This window comes from Thunnus albacares, chromosome 8 (assembly GCF_914725855.1).
Source record: "Thunnus albacares chromosome 8, fThuAlb1.1, whole genome shotgun sequence".
Taxonomy (NCBI): Eukaryota; Metazoa; Chordata; class Actinopteri; order Scombriformes; family Scombridae; genus Thunnus; species Thunnus albacares.
In genome coordinates, this window is record NC_058113.1 from 20,982,104 (window position 1) to 20,994,708 (window position 12,605).

The window sequence follows — 12,605 nt, forward strand, 5'->3', positions numbered from 1 at the left end:
TGACAAGTGTTATCACAGTGTGGAGAGGAAGTGATACAGGGGAACCCGTTTCGGGTACCATGCTGACTCCAGTGCCCAGTGGAGGATGGAGCCAACATGGGGTCGGTTTACCAGTTACAGCACAGACACACACCTGACACACCTGACAGAGAAGACTTAGCCAAAGCCCCGATGCCGTAGGCGTTTGAGTTCCTCTTGAGCCGAGGAAGGATTGACGTGGTGTCTTCCATAGACAGCTAGAGGGAGAGAAGAGAAAGGAATGGAGGAGGGGGAAAAAGCGTGGAGAAAAGGATAGTATGGGAGGTGTGACAGGGCACACGAAGACATTGAGACAGTGTGTGTTAGAGAGGGGTGAGTGGAGAGAAGTGATGGAGATGTTGGGTTAATACAAAAGAGAAAATCAGCATTACCCAAATCCTGATTCCAAGTTACTGTGTACATTTTTTACTCTGCACCAGTGAGTGATTCTGATTGTGCTCTCTACAATAAACCGAAAGAGATCGACTGTAAGGCTGAGGTGAGGGAGGAGGGGATCGTGAGGGAGGGGGGGGGGGGGGGGGAGCTGATCGCTAAAGTGGTGAGTTAAATCAAAACAGGTGAAAGAAACAAATAGGTAGAGAAAGAAAAGTAGTAGATGAAGGAATGGTGTCACAACACTTACATTGATTCCTTCCCATGAAAATTCTGATCGTCCATGCTGAGGAAGAGAAATAGGAGGAGAGAGGTATGGGGAAAGAGTAAGAGAGTGACAGGACAGAGAGAACATTGACATGCATGGGTGGGAAATGGGAGAAGACAAGGAGAGGAGGAGGTATAGGGAGATCGCGACAGATGGGGGGCGGATTGCATGTTAGACATGCAGAGGAAGATAAAGAAATTAAGAGAAGGGAGAGGAGAGAGGAGACAGATACACAGGATTTTCCAGGAACGAGAAAGGCAAGAGTCAAGGACCAGAGTGACAGGGAGAAGGGAGGGGATTAAACAGGGATCAGTTTATATTTGCGTAGTTATGTATAGCAGAGTGAATACGCTACGGATGAATGAATCTCCTCTCTAGTTACATGTGCTGCCAAAAACACTGAAAGCCAGCGGAAAATTGTGTGTGTGTGTGTGTGTGTGTTTGTGTGAGCGAGAGAGTGATGTCAGTGCTGTGCTGAATGGTATCTGATGCTGCAGACACACAAAGTGAGGCTAACTGGAGGAAGAGTGTCTGCAGTGTGTGTGTGTGTGTGTGTGTGTGTACAGACAGATGCTGGGGACAAAGGAGATAAGCAGCAGTCTCTGCCACACCATTTCTCTCTATCAGCTGGACTGACACTAACTAGACCAGGGACACTGGTGGGCTACTAGCAGTGCTGAAATGTTTTCACCTTCCTGTCGATATACACACAGTTGAGCAAACATAAATTAGCAATCCATCAGACTGAAAATATTCCACTTCTCTCTAACATCCCTGACATCACACATATCCTTTCCAAGTGTGTTTTTCTTGACAGAATAGAGTTTTGTACATATTTGGATCCTTGCAATGTAAACAGCAGTGGTAGAATAAGCACTGAGATCCTTTACTTAAACTTGCAATAACCGATTACGGGCAGCAGACACAAGTTTTGAGCACAATATTGATATATCATTACTTGTAAGTTAATATGTTTATCTTCTAAGCAAACATCTGACAGTTACGGAGCTACATTATCATTCATTTGGAGTCATGTTTCTGGCCGCTTGGTGAATGTTTGTCCAATATTCACTCTCTCTTAGCTTGTTTTTGGTCGCTACCAAAATATCTGGCTGCTTAGCTGCTAAATGCTTGGCTGTGTTCACCAGCTAGTCACTATCTGTGCCTGTTTGCTGTGTTTTTACTCTTCAGTTTTTGTGTGAATTAAACAAACAAGATATTATGTCTTAATTAGTGAGTTTTAAAGGTGCTGGCAGACAGATTTTGTTACTCTTCAGACAGAGCCATGCTAGGTGTTTCCCCCTGTTTCCAGTCTTCATGCTAAGCTAAGCTAACTGGCTGCTGGCTGTAGCTTAATATTTACCATACAGATATGAGTGTCAATATCTCAGTATCTCAATATCTCATCTCTCACTGAGGCAAGAAAGCCAATAAGCGTAATTGTCAAGCTATTTCTTTAAGTAAAATAGAAACATGAAATATACACCATTACAAATAATAGTCCAACATTCAAATTTGACTTCAATAAAGTATTATCAGCTAAATATATTGAAGGTATTAAAAGTAAAAGTACTCATTATGCTATATTATTTTGTTAATGATATTATTGTTTTATTATTATTGATGCTTTAACGTGTAAGCAGCAAGTAGAATGGGAGGCAGAGTCTTCAGCCTTCAGGCTCCTCTCCCGTGGAACCATCTTCCAGTTTGGGTCCGGGAGGCAGACATCCTCTCTACGTCTAAGAGTAGGCTTAAAACTTTCGTGATAAAGCTTATAGTTAGGGCTGGCGCAGGCTTGCATTGAATCAGCTCCTAGTTATTCTGCTATAAGCCTAGAAAGCTGGGGGACTTCCCATGATGCACTGAGCTCCTCTCTTCTCCTTTCCCACTCTATCTGTACACATTCATGCCCCATTAACGCTTGTTACTAACTTGGCATCTTCCCCAGAGTTTTGCGCTTTCTCGTCTCTCAGGTGACCTTTGGTTGCGGACCGCCTGCTGACTATGGCTGCGGACCACCTGCTGTCCCCTTGGTCCAGCTTGACGTCCACTGCTACTACTATTATTATTAGTCATATTTCTATTATTTTCATTGTTATTATTGTTGTTGCTGTGTGTCCTCTCTGTGTCTCTCTCTAGCCTCTTCTCCTCCTTCTTTCTCTCTAAACCCAACCGGTCAAGGCAGATGGCTGCCCACCTAGAGCCTGGTTCTGCTCGAGGTTTCTTCTCATTAAAGGGGAGTTTTTTCCTTGCCGCTGTCGCCAAGTGCTTGCTCATGGTGGAATGTTGGGTCTGTAAATTAAAGAGTACGGTCTAAACCTGCTCTATGTGAAAAGTCCCCTGAGATAATTTCTGTTGTGATTTGGCGCTATATAAATACAACTGACTTGACTTGACTTGATTATAATGTTGTAGCTGGTTGCAGTGGAGCTAATTTGAACTACTTAACATAGTGTTAGCTGTTCAATCTACAATTAATCATATTTTTTAAGATGATTTTTTAATGTAAAATCTTAATCTGAAGAGTAATTTATAACTAAGATATCAAATAAATGTGGGCCTAGTGGAGTTAAAAGTACAGTATTTCCCTCTGAAACGTAGTGGAGTAGAAGTTAAAAAAAGCATAAAGTGGAAATACTTAATATAAAGGACAAGTACCACAAAACTGTAAGCTCAGTAAATGATTGAGTAAATACAACAACAGTTACTTTCCACCGCTGGTCAACAGACTGTAAAACAGTCTGTAATTTAATGCTAACTGACATAATGTGAGAGCAACTACCAGGATACCATTCACTATCTCCATCAGCTACATCCAGCATGTACAGTGATAGCTCATGTTAATCGATATCAGCCTCTTCCCGTTCTTTTCTTCACTCCTTCTTTTTCTTGTAATTCTATTCTTTGCTCCCACTTCCTCCCTCGCTGGCTCTCTGCTCGCCTTTCTCTCTCTCTCTCTCACGCTCTTTCTTACTCTCCCTCCACAGGAGTGGGTGTGATGAGAGATTTAACACACTTGAGTGGCAGAGCTGGGCCCCTTGAAGCAGCTTTTCCAACGTTCCTTCTAATAGCCCTGACAACGCTGATGTGTGTGTGTGTGTGTGTGTGTGTGTGTGCGTGTGTGGCTGTGGCTGTTTTTTCCTCCGAAGGGCGTTCTGGGACACGATGCATAAATAAATGATGGAATCAGTCCACAGTGCATTTGGTGGAAAAGTAGAGTTCTCTGCATTTTAGTCAAAAATGGTTCCATCTCCTGTGTCCTGTCTCAGAGGGATCAGTTGAGGGCAGGGGATCAGTATAGCAGCAGGAGAGGAGAGGAGAGGATGTAGTAATGTTGTGTAGGAAGTTAGAGAAAGAGGGAGTGATTCCTCTGCTGTTTTGCTTTGAACCAGCACTGAGCAGTGACTCTTTCAGATGGACAGCAAGCAACAGACATTGTAGCGACAGCAATGAGCCAACCGAACCGACGATCATTCATTCTTCCAGCTACGCCACCCCATCTCGAGCAGAGTAGTGTAGTGGAAGTTAAGCGGCTGACATTGACATGATAATGTGTGCTACTTTACTAATCTATTAGCATAAGCACCGGCACCTTGAGTTACAGAGAGCTACAGTGGTGGGGTGCGCTGCTTCTATAAGCAGTAGCTCATCATGTAGCTGCCTGTGAAACTGGTTTTAAGTCAGCAGCAATGTTGGTTCCTCAGGTGGAGTGGCAAAGCAGTCCACTTTTGGAAAGAGGTCTGGAGGAGGGGTGAGTCAGAGGGATCGCTGAGGACTTACCTGCTCCCCATCCTTCTGGACTGGCACGCCATCTGCCGCTGAGAGCAGGGTAAAAGGAAGGGAGACAGAGACAAACAGAGAGAGAGAGAGAGGAGAGAAGGAACTTTAATTTGTATTCAAGTAAGTTCTGTGAAAAAAAAACACAAACCTTGAATCAAATCACAAAAGGAGCCTTGCTACCACAAAATGTTCACTAATCTATCATTTCTACCATTCATGATGCTTTAGTGAAAGTTCAGTGAGGAAGATCTTTTTCTCTTGTTCTGCTTTTATTTGTGTTCGGGTGAATTTCTGCTCTTTCTTCCGCTTTGAATCTTCTGTCACTTCCGCTTTCCTATTCTGTCCCTACAGTCACAATTCCTTTCTTCCGTCTTTCTTTAAATATCATTGAAATTCAGTTTTTTAGACCTACTATTGAGCAAATCACCACATCTCCATCGCCACCATTATCTCCAGGATGTTCCAGGAGATGTCTACGATTTCTCTATTGATGGAGTCTAATCGACAAAGTCTTTCTTCGATAAATATTGTTATGCCCTCCGGTTCATTTATATGAAATTGACACCCGCATAACACTTAATGCACTATGAAGTTTCAATGGCAGATCAACACAAAGCCATCCACCAGGCGTACTGTGGATGGGACTGGGAGTCATCTGAAATTCATACTCTCTGTTGGCTAAATGAACATTATTATCCCTCCTCTTTCCTAACTGTCCAAATCCTAATTAAAACATTGGTTTAATTAGAGAGACTGTGCTGGTAATGGAGTTTAAACACAGCTTCAGTCTCTAGGTGCCTGTTCTCTGTATCAGAGGGTCTGTGCTCCGTGTGCAACTCTCAGAGGGGCTCACTTCTGTATCAGCACTCCCTGTGTGTGTGTATGTATGCGAGTGTGTTTGCATGTGTGTTGCTGAGCCAATCGTGTTTTCACAGCTGCATTTGGCAATGATGAGCTATTCCTTGGGAGCTCTGAGAAACACAGAGAGTCAGTTGGCTCTCTGGATGTCCAGTGATGTCTCTGACCCACTGACCCAGTGATTCAAAAACATCAGCTCAGCTCTGTCTCCGTTGGGCTCTCAAATATTACCCTTCCCTCTGAACTCCATCCAGTCACATCAGATCACTGCAAGGGCAGGAGACAAGGGACACACTTCATTCCAGAAATTGACCCTCTTTACTCACACAGGGAAGTGTGTGCCAACTATAAATCACCAACACCTTGCTCCACAATCTCACAATTAATACAGTCTAATCTAATGTCAGTAGTCTCCTTTTTTACAGATTGTAGCTATCATTCTGTGTTATTTCATCCATTGTAAGAGTTACCTCCAGGAGCAATCAGTTTTCTTTTTATTTCCCATTTTGTTCGACCCACTTTCCTTCAATCCACTTTGTGTAATTCTTCTTTTATCACCGTTCCCTGTTTCCCTAAATACTTCTGGATGTCTCAGCAGAATGTACATTAATTTGTATAAATATAGCTGGTTGGTTTGTACATTACCAGAGTAAATTCACGTTAAAGGGACACGCCACCAATTTTATGTGTCAAAGTTAGGATTCTTGTCTCTTGCTAATCCCCCAGTTGTACATGCAACACTTAATTGTTGGAGTACCTCTTTAATATTGAATATTTGGTGGACCTTTTTCAACTTTACAGAAGTGGTGATATGACTATCAACTGAATGTCCAGTATCTAAACCAAACTTCATTCCACTTTCGGGTGTAGGACGATGAGCAACAGTTAAGATACACACCTTGTGTAAAATACAACGATATCCTTTGGTTGCATTGCATTATTGTTCAATCAGCGTCTCCGTCAGTGGAGAAATTGGTATTCTGTTACCTGTCTGTGAAGATTATCAGTCGTCCAGGTCATGGTATGTCTGGAGTTGCTAAGTCAAGGTTTAGATTCTTGAAGATGTTTTGCCGCTCATTCAAAAGGCTTCTTCAGTTCTTTTATCAGTTTTTCAGTGTAAGACAAACATGCCTTTGCTCATTGTTTCTAAGAAACTGACACTAAATTTAACATTAATGTTTCGGATTGAAAATGTGCCTTCCTGTCAAACTCTATTTTCGCTGTTTTGGTAAAGAATATACTTAACTCTTAATCGCTTGACTGGTGAAAAATTAAAATACACCATTAAATGGCTGAAATGTGCAAATGAATGCAGGGTACTTTGTCAGCTACTGTTTTTTTTTAACAGTCTGGTTGTTTTAACGGTGTTTAAGGGCACTAACAGCAGCTGTTGACAGTACTCCCTGCTCTGCTGCAATTATACCTTGTTTCTATCAAACTGTGAGAAACTGTGTGAGTGTGAATGAGGTGTTCCTGAAAAAGAAAGCATCGCTCTCAGTGAAACTCCTCTGGATCAGCTAACGGTCACCCCCATACTGCGGATGTAAAGGCACTCCTTTCTGTCTAGCCATTTTCAGAGGGGATGGCCACATTTATATTCAAGTGCCACTTTCACTATTAGAGGTGAACTCTGTGTGACCTCAGAGGGATTAGTCAGCCGTGTTTGATTTTTTGGCACTGTGGAGTGTGGTGTGATGTGGTTATTTATTGGCTGATATCAGTTAGACAGAGAGATGTCTCATTTTCTGCCTGGGTGGGAGAGTGTCCCAGATTTCGTCCCCATCGGGGTTAAAAATCTGCCCTGCAAACACAAACTGTACGTGAACATATATGCACACGCACACAGCTGGGCCCACGGCAATGTACAGTGTAACACACAGGGACACACACAACGCCTCTAACTCTCGCTGCCTCTCTCTCTTCCTCTGTTTCACTTTCTCAGTCTCTCCCCTCTCTGTCCCTCAACCTCATTTGGTCAATTAGTAGATTAGCAGTCACTCTCTCCACCACATGAATCACAATATGGCTAAAGAGTTCTCTGGACTGCAGCAGTGCAAACCACCACTGGGAAGCCCTCCAGCCTTTACACAGCAATGGACCAGAAACATTAAGTACAGTGTGCATACCTTTTTAGCTGTATGTACAGTATATTATCTAGTGTCTGTGAGCTCCAGCCTCAAATGAGATTACATCAAAGCATGTGCTATTTGTGAAGTGAGCCACAAGGGTTTGGACGTCTGTATCATGCTGTGATTTGTCAGAGTTGTTTATAGGTTACAGTTCTCAAAATATCTCTATAAATGATAGGTCAGTGGTCATTAAGCAGCATCTCAGTGGTTTCTAAGGCTATGGCACGCTCCGTATTTCTCAGTTAGGTGACACTCTTGGACTCTCGGCAGCAGCACAGTAAGCAAATGCGTAATTCTGCTCTGAGAAGACAGGCAGGATACCTCCTTGAGGAAACAGCAACAACAACGGAACACATGACCAGAGCTCTGAGCAAGCTTTTCTTCCCTTGGCGCTCTCCCTCCTCCCCCGCACACACAGCGGTGCAGCGCTGGATACCCCCCTGCGGTCATAGGGGAGTCAGGCTTAGCTGAGCTGAGGAGAAGGAGCGAGGAGGAACGAGGGAGGGTGGGGAGATAGAGGAGCACAGGAAAAAAAAAAAAAGAGGGAGCAGTGCGGCCGTGCGTAACGAACAACCAAAGATCTGCAGCGCCTGCACTGTCAACTCCAGCTCTGACTGTGGTGGCTTGACGGCTCCCGCTGAAGTGGGAAGCATTTGAGCGTCATCTGTCTTTTTTTGCTCCCAGTGCCCTGCGGCAATAACGGCGTGGAACCAGGGGGGCTTGGTGCTTGTTTACTGTGAAAGCTGCAGTAAGGCTGGTTGCCACGATAGGGTACCGGCTTGGATAGCAGCCCTCTTGCAGCGATATGTGCAGATGCCGGGTTACTGAGCTCCAGAGTTCAGAGAGAGCACAGCTGAGGACCGGAGCCCAGATGGTTGGGAAAGTTTGGTAGAGGAAACGGAGCTAAGTGTGTCTCAGGACATACATGTAGGGGAGCTGACAAGCACAGCCTGAGTTACTGCCATTTTCTTGGCAAAATACCATTCTCAACCTACATGCCCCTGTCATTGGCAGGCCTGACATGCCTCCTTTAACTGTTAGGCATGAATGTGGCCATCACTGATGCACTCCTTAGTGCACTGACTGTGATAACTACAAACCTACAGCATGTAGTATCTTGGCACAGGCAGCTGCAGCCCAGCATCATAAACCTGATCACCTGACATAAACATCCTAATGGCTTGCTAAATATATAATAAACATGTAGACCTGATATGGAAATAATACTTGTATCTGATTCTGTTTAGATGATGGGATGAAAACCTGCAGAGGAGCAGGAAATCAACCAGTTAAGCGTGAGGCAGATATCACTTTATAAGCAGGAAATCTTTATTTTCTTGCTCTTTGATATTCAAAGAGACTTCCCATCTTAGAGAACATGGCCCTTTTCTTTATCAGCGCTGAAGTGGTGCAGATAACACTGAGACAATCAGTTCTGGTCGCACACTAATGCTGAGTGCATCCACAAATGCACATAAATTCACGCACACTCCTACATAATATAACCCCCCCTCCCTCCCACACACACACATACACACACAGATCAGATTGTAGTGATGAAATTCTCTCTTTCACTGCATTATGTTTCAATTTCATTACTCACTCTGTGGCTGAGTCACATTATTTACAGAAACGCCTGCCATCAGGTGCCCACACAAAGGCCTCTTATTTCTGATCTGCCACTTACGCATAAAAGCGCAAAATGATATACATAAACGCAAGCACACATACACACCCATTTACATTTAGGATTAATTCCCTACCCACAATGATCCAGGCATATAACCTGACATCCAGTGACAAGGCAAACTATAATAGCACACATTAGAGAAAATGACACAGAGTCCTTGGATGTATAAGCATGCTGTATGACCACACACACATGCACGCACACACGTACTAACACACACACGTACACAGGTAAGGGTTATCAGATTCCACCGTGTCTCCACGATACTACATCACTGAGTCATTCACCTTGAATGTGTTCATGTGTACAAGGCTTTTCCAAACTGGACACATGCCAATCAATCAGCCTCCACTTCCGACTACCAGATTTGCCAGTTTACAGGCAGACTGCAAACTGGCAAATGCGGGTCATAGTGCCGGCATGTTATGGCATGGTGCAGCATGCACATAAATATGGCAGCAAAAGCACAATCATATGAAAGGCACATGCACACTTGAGGTCATTCATAAAAGACCAAAGTTCTCAAATGTTGTCTGAACAGAAACAGCCATAAAAGAACTTTTCCCTGAATAAAATAGTCAAAAATTGGCCTCATTTTGATTTAAATCAGGAACTATCTGATCAAAGAGCAAGCAAGCAAAAGTATGAATCGGACCAGGCATTCGATACAAACTTTTACCAATTAATATGTGCTATGAACACATTTCAATCAGTACCATAAAAGTATTAAGGTTTGATACCCAGACCCATGCATACACAGACACACACATACTGTACAGAATTGGCTATTAGTGCTTATTGAATCAGTAAGTGTTGTGTCAGCAGTGGCATCTCTCCAAAGCTAACTTAGAGAAAGTGAAAGGAGAAAGAGTCTGCTCAGAGGCTGAATAAACAGGTGAGAGTTGTCATAACATCCCACATATCTATAATTTCACCGCTGCAGGCTGAACTGTAGCAGTTATATTCATACTGCACACAATGCCCTGATTTATACGGTGAATAATGTTTCCAACAGTCGCAAGTATAGGGTGGCCTGCTGTATACAGAAAAATTATATGTGGCTTTTAGCACACTTATGTCTAACAGTATTATCTAGAAATGTGATCAACACCATGGTGCTGAAACATAATTACTAACATTGTGTTGGCAGCTGTTGAAATTTGCTCTCAATGAAGCATACGTAAGCTGTGTGTGCTGCACACAAGCTGCTTCACAGACAAAAACATTGTTTGTGGTTATTTTGCAGTCGATCTCGGCGCCTTTTCCTTGCTGACAAGGTGAAGAAGAATGTGCACCTCCCATCGACTGCTTCTTAAGGCCTTCGCTCTCTGAAAGGGGTGATGGATGCAGATACCTCATCTACTGCACATCATTGTCTGTCTTCACCTGACCCAGTGACAGCGTTGGTGAGGGGCATCTGGGCTAAGCGGGTGTAAAAAGGGTTAGCATCAGTGCAATTCTTATTCACATAACCTAAAATAACGATTGTTTTACATCAAATCGATGTAAGAGAAGCTTTTATTAGCAAAAGATCTGATTTTAAACTTTGAAGAAGAGTCACACTGAATTAAAACTGAACTAACCCCAACCCTGGTATTTATGCCAGCCCTCATTTTCTGACTATTTTTGAATTAACTCAGCTCCACTGCATTTGACCCACAGCCATGACCTCATATACCTATCAATTGAAACTATCTTTACTACTACATTGAAGTTTTCACTTGCATATACGTTTGATTTTGATTTTATTTCCGCCTGCATGTATCAGTGTCCTCAACATTTAATAATTGCCATGATGCAGCTTTTTAAGCCAAGAGTTTGTGTGTGAGTGAACCTTTCTTGTTAATATAGTTAAAACAGGCAGACTTTTAACAACAAGTGATGTCAATGTTCAGGATGGTGAAGGGTAAAGCAATTTCCTCACAGGGGATAATAAAGACTTCTATTAATATTCCAACAATCAAAAACGGTGCCAAATTAGTTTTTTAAATGTGACATCACCTTTGACATCAGAAACAAAATGTAAACGTGCAGTTTCCTGCTGGACACTATGCACTACGTCAACCTGCTGGGCACAGACGTACTACACAGAGCCATGATTTTTACGAGGACTAGATAACCTATTATAGCAGTGTGTGGGTACAAATAGATATCACAGGCCTGACCACGGAGCGCACTCCCAGATACAATGGAACTGGGAGAGATAGAGTTACCGGAAGGCAGACAGATACGTCAGGGCTACTCCTGTACAAAGACAGATTCAGTCCTTGCTGTCTTGCTGCTCCCTCCTGTTGATCTCTGCTTGGCAGCGTGGACCGCAGTTGAGAAGGCCGATCAATAGCACACACTAAAGCCATTCTCACCCAGGATAAACACAACCACACCTCTAGACCGTCAGCGTTGCTGCTGACAACAAAGTCACAGACTCGGATGCACAAGCTGCTTGAAAACGCCTGGTCTTCCTTCTCTTTGAGGGTCTACGGATAGAGGGTGTCATATGCTGTAGAGATTGTAAAGTCCCATGAGGAGAATATGAGTTTTTTTTTACACGTTCATGTTAGATTATAGAGCATACCTCTTAAACAAACTGGTAAAATATTCCATTAAGTAGATGTGCAATCTCTACTACATGGCACTGACGGCCTACAGTGTGCTTTGGATGTGTACTCATGCATATTCTCCTTTATCGCAGCGCTTCATCACTTATCCCTGATTAGAAAATGTACCACTGCTACATATTGAGCTGCCTTATTGGATTCTTCAGCTTCTGTGATAACTTGTATAAAAAATGAGCATCAGTATTCGGGTGGCCTACAATCAGATTACAGTGGCACCTTTCCAAAGCCTTCTGTCTATTGCAATCACATTATTTTCAGCAGCATGAGTCGCTGGGCTTGCAGGGTCTCTTTTCTTGACCTGAGTGTTCACAGAGGAGGATCCCAACCTTGTGCTCTTCTTCTGCTCTGCAATGTGTCAAATACTCTAATCTGGGCGGCCTGAGCTGCTCTAACACCGTTTGTGCTGTATTCAGTTCACACCTGCCTCCTAACTGTGTCATGTAGTACTCTTTCCGCTGCACGTGCTGATCCTAGATATTTTTAAAATGCTCTCCATCAAGAATTTACTTTTAGTTTTTTTAATAAAAAAAGGGGAGGGGGACATGGTGAAGCACACTGGAGATCCTGTCTGTAACCTCTGGTTTTGACATTCATGAGGTTATGCTCTCCTCAGAATGACGTAGAGTTCAGACGGACGGTTAGCCGTAAATATGTTTAACAGTCTGACGTGCTAAGTGGCTCATTAATATTGAACATCATAGGAAGTCTGTGTTTATTTTACCTTTCAGCGTGATTCCTTCTACCTAGTAAGATGTGTGCAGCACCTGAATAAGCACTGTAACATATCTGAACCAGATTCATGCAAACAATTGATTGTTTACCTACAACCCCTCCCAGTCTGTCCCTGCTTA

At 43.2% G+C, this 12,605-nt stretch overlaps 1 protein-coding gene across 12 annotated transcripts in view; it reads right to left on the reverse strand.

Annotated features, from left to right (window-relative positions):
• The window catches only part of fam131bb (family with sequence similarity 131 member Bb), a 54,347-nt gene that overhangs the window by 11,675 nt on the left and 30,067 nt on the right, over positions 1 to 12,605 (reverse strand). For 5 of the 12 annotated variants that reach the window (XM_044360169.1, XM_044360167.1, XM_044360164.1 and 2 more), the window contains 3 exons: positions 4,460 to 4,497; positions 662 to 697; positions 134 to 236 (listed from right to left, as the gene is read on the reverse strand). In XM_044360169.1, the coding sequence (XP_044216104.1) occupies positions 134 to 230 (97 nt within the window). In that variant the 5' untranslated portion in view covers positions 231 to 236; positions 662 to 697; positions 4,460 to 4,497. Of the gene's footprint in view, positions 1 to 133; positions 2,782 to 4,459; positions 4,498 to 12,605 lie in introns of those variants that run through there. The other 7 variants (XM_044360168.1, XM_044360163.1, XM_044360171.1 and 4 more) reach the window with 5 other exon arrangements.